The following is a 6,097-nucleotide window of genomic DNA, read 5'->3' as shown; positions in this document are numbered from 1 at the left end:
AAGTTGTGTATGATTTCCCACCTTCAGGCAGAATGTATTTCTTCTCTGTACATGAGGCCTTTACCCATTTATGAGAGATGAAGACAGAGGGAAGCATCACGACCAGGAGGAGAAAGAGAGATGAGGAAGGAACAAGGTAGAAAAGCAGAGAAAGTTCTCCAGGAGACTTCTTACACAAACGCCATGTACCTAATTACTTTCCAGCGTTTCCTGGATGTGTTTACAGATTCAGCTCGCTCAGTGTGAAGAGTGAATTTCAAACGAGGGAGAGTCACGAGGAGAGGACAGATGGAACGAGAGACACAACACAGACTGAGGCGGAGGAAGCGAGCAGTCGCATTACGGAGGAAAATAAATGGAGGAAAAACGACGGAATCTGGACCGTGGGTCGCACAGATCAACTGGTCTAGACAGGATCCCAGCGGCTGGCCTCACTTCACCTCCCTTCCCCTGACGACAGGAGAGAAATCACTGACTCACAAAGTCCAGCCCACAGTGTGTGTGTGTGTGTGTGTGTGTGTGTGTGTGTGTGTGTGTGTGTGTGTGTGTGTGTGTGTGTGTGTGTGTGTGTGTGCACGGCTGTCAGATATGCAAGTGGCTACAGGTGGAAGAAAAGCCGCTTCCTTTGAAACGTCCAGAGTTGCACAGTGTGCGGAGGCGGATGTTTGTTTGCGAGCTGCTTACACGGTGAAGTCACCAGCAGCAACACGACAGCCGGACAGAAAACCGGCTCCACGGGAGAGTTTCCTATTCTACACAAAGTCTTATCTTCGCAAGTGAGGAGCAGAGACAGAGAGGAAAGGGACGAGATATCTCTCTCTGCGGAGAAGGAAGGATTCACTCTCGTCTGTCTGCCTCCAGCTGCTCAGTGTTGCCAACGACTATCTGGTACATGAAGATAATTAAAAGAGACGTGAGGGATTCAAGTAATAATTTGAAATAGTTTCCGACGAATTAATGTCTGTGTTTTCTTGCTCTGGAAAAACGTGTAGGTACCACAAAACTATAACCGCGACCAGTTGCCTCTTTGATGTGAAATAATCCAAATGTTATTTGGTTTAAAGTGAAAAGTTTCTTTCATTAACAGTAAATAACATTTGTCTTTATAGATGTGTGTGACCTGAATATGATGAAGCAGGAAACCAGATCAAAGTTTATTGGATTTCTATCGGTCCCGTGACTGTTTGGGCCAATGTATGTAGAGAGAGGCCATTTGGATGTGATAATGGACGGAGGAGCATCCGACATACTTAATCAAAGAAGCTGTATAACACGTGGATTGTATGATTAATAGAATCAGCACTGACACACATCTGGATTTCACATCTGTGCATTCCTGACTCTACTTCCTGAGGACCAGAGTAAAACAATCCTCTTTGCTCATTGTGTTTTTATTATAACTTATACATTTGGACTATGTGAACACAGGCTTCGATGTATAAAATGTATATGAGTAAAGAAACAGATGGTGAGAGACGGACAGCTCAGAGGAAGACGTACGACTTGAGAGAGCAGCGGATGTGGATATACGCTGTGTAAGCAGGTAGTCAAGATGCAGCGGGAAAAGATCACTGAGGCTCAATCTTCCCCGAGCACAGAGAGGTTAAAAATTACTCTCTCTCAACCCTGCCCTCACCTTCAATTACCCAGCACTGCCACATTACGGCCAAACAAAATGACCACCATTAGCCATAATCACCGTACATGCAGCCTAGTGCCGTGCGGAACTGGCCTGGGGGGAAATAATTGCTCTTCAGTAACGCTGTGCTCTAAAAACTATACTCCCAGTGCGACCAGGGCTGTGGATGGAAACTGAGCTCTCGCACTCTGCCACTGTGCAGAGGAACATTTGTTGCTCAAGTGGTTCAAGTGCAGGGCTTCTTCAAAAGTATCGAGCAGAAGAAGGAAGGGAAATGTCCCGGCGCTGAGGTCGACATGTGATTACGTCACGGCAACAAGCAACTTCCTTCTCCGAATCTTCAATGCTCCACATTTTTGAGATCTGACAACTTGACAACACCAATTTTTGCGTTGATCGTGTCTCTTTCTGTATTTTAGGTTCACTTTATTAACACTAGAATTTAAAAGTATGCACGTATATAATTCTAGATTTTTTTAAGAAGTCCTTCCTGCAGAGTAACAGACACTAGTGTGGATCTAACTGTGGTTTCTGCAGCTCCGGTAAAACACTTCACAACCATCCACCAACTTCTGAAAGTAACAAACTTCTGTACAAAGAACGAAGAGAAACCAAACTGAGGCACTTTGACTAAAATGAGAATGGGAACAATGTGTAATTTCACGTTATATAGTCGAGCAGAGTTTACTTCTACTACAAAAGCAGAATCTTCATTCACTATTAAAATTCGTCAATGCAACTACATGTGAACTGACATCAATTTTATTATATATTATCATTTACTGCGTTTTTATTATTACAAATTGTGTAGAAAGATTAATCAAAGTAAATAAATCTTTGTACTTCCTAACTAGCGACGTAATTATTTCATAATTCTCCAGCTTCTTCTTTCCTCTTCAACGTGCATCTACTTGCAGTAAATTACAAAGAACAAAAATGACTCTGAGGAGTTGTCGCCTACAAAAATTGGCATCTAAAGCAAAACCATTGTGTTTATTAAATATTATCTACTACTGGTCTGTTGTATCTTCGTCCTTCTTGAAAAGGTAGTTTGCAGAGGGGAGATTTCACTTCCTGGTTCACTTCCTGACTTTCATCCTTTGGCTTCTACGACCTCGGAGGGATTCCTCGGCACGGTCACAGTTGTGTTTCCCTGTATTTGTGACACTGAGTGTGTCTAATTAACTGCAGGAGGCTCGTGATGCATGGTAAAACGTGACTTTCTGCGCTAACAACAGCAAAGGGCTGTCCTTGGCCGGGGGCACAAACGGCTGACGCTTGCTTGGTGAGCTGACACAGAACAGTGTGGCGTAACCCCTTTAACATACATCAGCGTCTGGGAAATTGATTTTTAGACCAAAACGTGTTTGCACATGAAATGCATGCTATGCTGCGCTGGCTTTCCACTGATCCGATGGATTTACGGTGCGTCCGCATCGATGTTAACACTGCGCAGGGTTGATGTGCATGTGTGTGTGTGTGTGTGTGTGTGTGTGTGTGTGTGTGTGTGTGTGTGTGTGTGTACTTCTGTGCATATTTTGCAACTTTCTGATGATCTCTTCGTGCATATATTTGTATAATGATGTGTGTACTGTGTGTAAGTGTTGGTTTCTGTGTTGGTTTCCATAGACAAGGAGACACCTGAGTCAGTTACGGTGAACACGATACAGCTGGTCCAAAAGCAAACACACACACGCACACACACACACACACACACACACACACACACACACAGAGCTTAACCCCTCTGCATTGCACACTGGATTTACCCAAGCTCCTTCTGCCTGTGTTTGATCCTTCAATCTGTATCTTTCACTGTCGTCTTAATAACTTTCTTCTCCCTCGCTCTCGCTCCCGCTCTCGCTCTCCCTCTCTCTTCAAGCTATTGAAAACGATCTTCACTGGTTACCATTATCCGTTTTCAAAAAGCCTGGCAGGTCTTGGAAAAGGTCTAAATGTTGGATTTGCCTCGGAAAATAAAATGTTTTCTTCCCATTTACTGAACGATGAAATCCCTTGGAGGCCGCCTCAGATGAAATGACCGACCTAATGTTGTCAATTAAGTTTAACGTAATTTTTAAATCTTGTTCTCTGCTGTAAACATTTTACAAACAAAAAGTGATATAAACTTGTGGATAACAAGCCCTAGCTATGTGTATTGTGTGTACATACACATGTATGAGTAGGCTAACCTCGTGTGGTGCAGGGACTGCTAAAGGTTGGGTTGCACTGATTCAGTGGATTCTACGTATGTTAGATCTGTATTCATCCATTCATCCATTCATCCATTTGTTTGTCTGTTTACGTGAACTGTGGCTGCTGTAAGGGTTGAAGTGTTAAATTTGCGATTAATAAAGCATGGTCACGAATTTAACCAAGAACTAAATAAATTAGGTTTAATCATCATTATGTCATTTAAGGAAGTGTTTTCAGGTTACGTGAAAACATCTGTACATCTCAACTTGTATTAGAGCAGCAGGTAAATAGACGGAAATCAGTTCAGGTGCATCTGGCTGTCGCGTTGCAGAATAAATACCCCTCACCTCGTGAAAAAAATAGAAATAGATGTAATAAATCAGTTCTAATCTATAAGCTGAATCACACCCTTTAGTTCTGTCGTATTCTATATTATATGTATTTGTTGCAAAAAAACAGATTTGGTTTTGCTGTAGTTTTGTTTTAAAACCTTCTTTCTAATTGTGGCGAGAACAGATGGCTCGACAAAAAGCTAATGTCACTCTGTAAAAGATGTGCGCCTGCAAAACTGTACCATTGCACAAATCGCTCAAGCGAATTTTTGCATTCTGCTTCATCATCCCTTGATGTGCAATCAGCAAATAAGGAATCTGTGCTGAGAGTTGTGTACATTGCAGCGAATGAGAAAATGATATCGTATAGTACAGTTTATTTTTACTTTTCATTCGTCCACTTTTCTTTGGTCAATCGGTTTTTCAGGTCAGAAGAGACAGAAAGTTTCCATCACATGGATTTGCTCTTCAATATCTACTCAGCACTTGGGTTTCTCATTCGAGGAGAGGAGAGAGGAGAGGAGAGGAGAGGGAGAGGAGAGGAGAGGAGAGGAGAGGAGAGGAGGAGAGGAGAGGAGAGGAGAGGAGACAGTGAAGGTGGAATGGAGAAAAGATGAAAGCAAATCTGATAATGATCAAAGAAAGAGATAGAAAAGAAGTTGAGAGAACAAAGAAAATGAAGGATGGATGAGAAGAGGTGTGGCAGGAAAGTAAATGTGTGACAGAATGTGTATGTGTGTGTGTGTGTGGTTGGGGGTTGAGGGCAGTAGACCACATACACACACACACCACACACACACACACACACACACACACACACACACACACACACACACACACACACACACACATCTGACAATTTGGCATCATCACACACTTGGCAAAGAACTGGCCAATCTGGCCAACAGAAGGAGAGAGAGGGAGAAGAAACGAGTAGAAGAAGACAGAGAGAGGGGACTGAAAAATGATAGTGACATTTCATTCTGTCCTCTGAGTGTGTGTGTGTGTGTGTGTGTGTGTGTGTGTGTGTGTGTGTGTGTGTGTGTGTGTGTGTGTGTGAAGAGGCACCTTCACTGTAACAGTAAACCACATTTAATATTCGTAAAATGAGAAAGTGGGAGAGATGAAAACAAATATGTGTGACAAAGGCTCCACACGGACGTTGAAGTGAGATAAACAGTTTCACTCACCGATGGAAGTCGTGGCTGGAACTGGCTCTTTGGACACTGAACAGGAAGTCAACACATGGCAGAGGGAACACAGAGAAACCAGTCAGGAACAGCCGGAACAGCCGGAACAGTCGGAAATACCAAAATGTCTTAATCAGCACAAACGACGTAGTGGTACTCAGTCGTGAAATGTGATGAGTAAACAGTCCAGTTCCTCAGTTACGACACGGTGTCGTTCATAAAGATCGTTGGTCCAGTTGCAAAACAACAGCTGCGGGCGACTCCACGGCTTTTACAGCAATTGAATCACAGCCTAAAGCAACAACAAAGCTGATGTGTGTGTGTGTGTGTGCACGGGTGTGTGTGTGTGTGTGTTGAAGTGTTCACCTGAGTAGTAGGAGTTCAGCAGGGATTTGCTCTGCAGCGTCTTGCTTCCCTGCACAGAGAAGGAGCAGGTGGAGGGGGAGGCTGGGGAGGAAACAGAAGGAAGGAGAGGCGTTAGAGAAAAGGATGAGGAGACAAGTGGAAGACGACATTGAGGAGGGAGAGGTGAGGTGTGGGACAGGAGAGGCAGGTAACAGGGGAGAAGAGGATGTAAAGGGAGAGAGAGGAGGAAAGAGGAGAACAGATGTGAGAGGGGAAGAGGAGGAGGTGAGGAGGAGTTCGGGGAATAGGAAAGGAAAAAGACAATATCATGTAGAGGACAGAGGGTAAAGCACAAATCAGGAGAAAGAGAGAATCCCGAGGAGAGGATAGGTCGT

The 6,097-nt window shown here is 43.7% G+C and overlaps 1 protein-coding gene across 13 annotated transcripts in view; it reads right to left on the bottom strand.

Moving 5' to 3' along the window:
* ptprt (protein tyrosine phosphatase receptor type T) overlaps window positions 1-6,097 on the bottom strand; it is a 254,304-nt gene that overhangs the window by 49,810 nt on the left and 198,397 nt on the right. For all 13 annotated transcript variants that reach the window (XR_004695112.2, XM_035152935.2, XM_035152937.2 and 10 more), the window contains 2 exons: window positions 5,724-5,804; window positions 5,358-5,393 (listed from right to left, as the gene is read on the bottom strand). Coding sequence is in view for 12 of the 13 variants with exons in the window: in XM_035152935.2 (XP_035008826.1) it covers window positions 5,358-5,393; window positions 5,724-5,804 (117 nt within the window). In the remaining variant the exon portion in view is untranslated. The remainder of the gene's footprint in view (window positions 1-5,357; window positions 5,394-5,723; window positions 5,805-6,097) is intronic.

This window comes from Hippoglossus stenolepis, chromosome 3 (genome assembly GCF_022539355.2).
Source record: "Hippoglossus stenolepis isolate QCI-W04-F060 chromosome 3, HSTE1.2, whole genome shotgun sequence".
Taxonomy (NCBI): domain Eukaryota; kingdom Metazoa; phylum Chordata; class Actinopteri; order Pleuronectiformes; family Pleuronectidae; genus Hippoglossus; species Hippoglossus stenolepis.
Note: the sequence above shows the minus strand (reverse complement) of the source record. Positions and strands in the feature narration are given on the sequence as shown.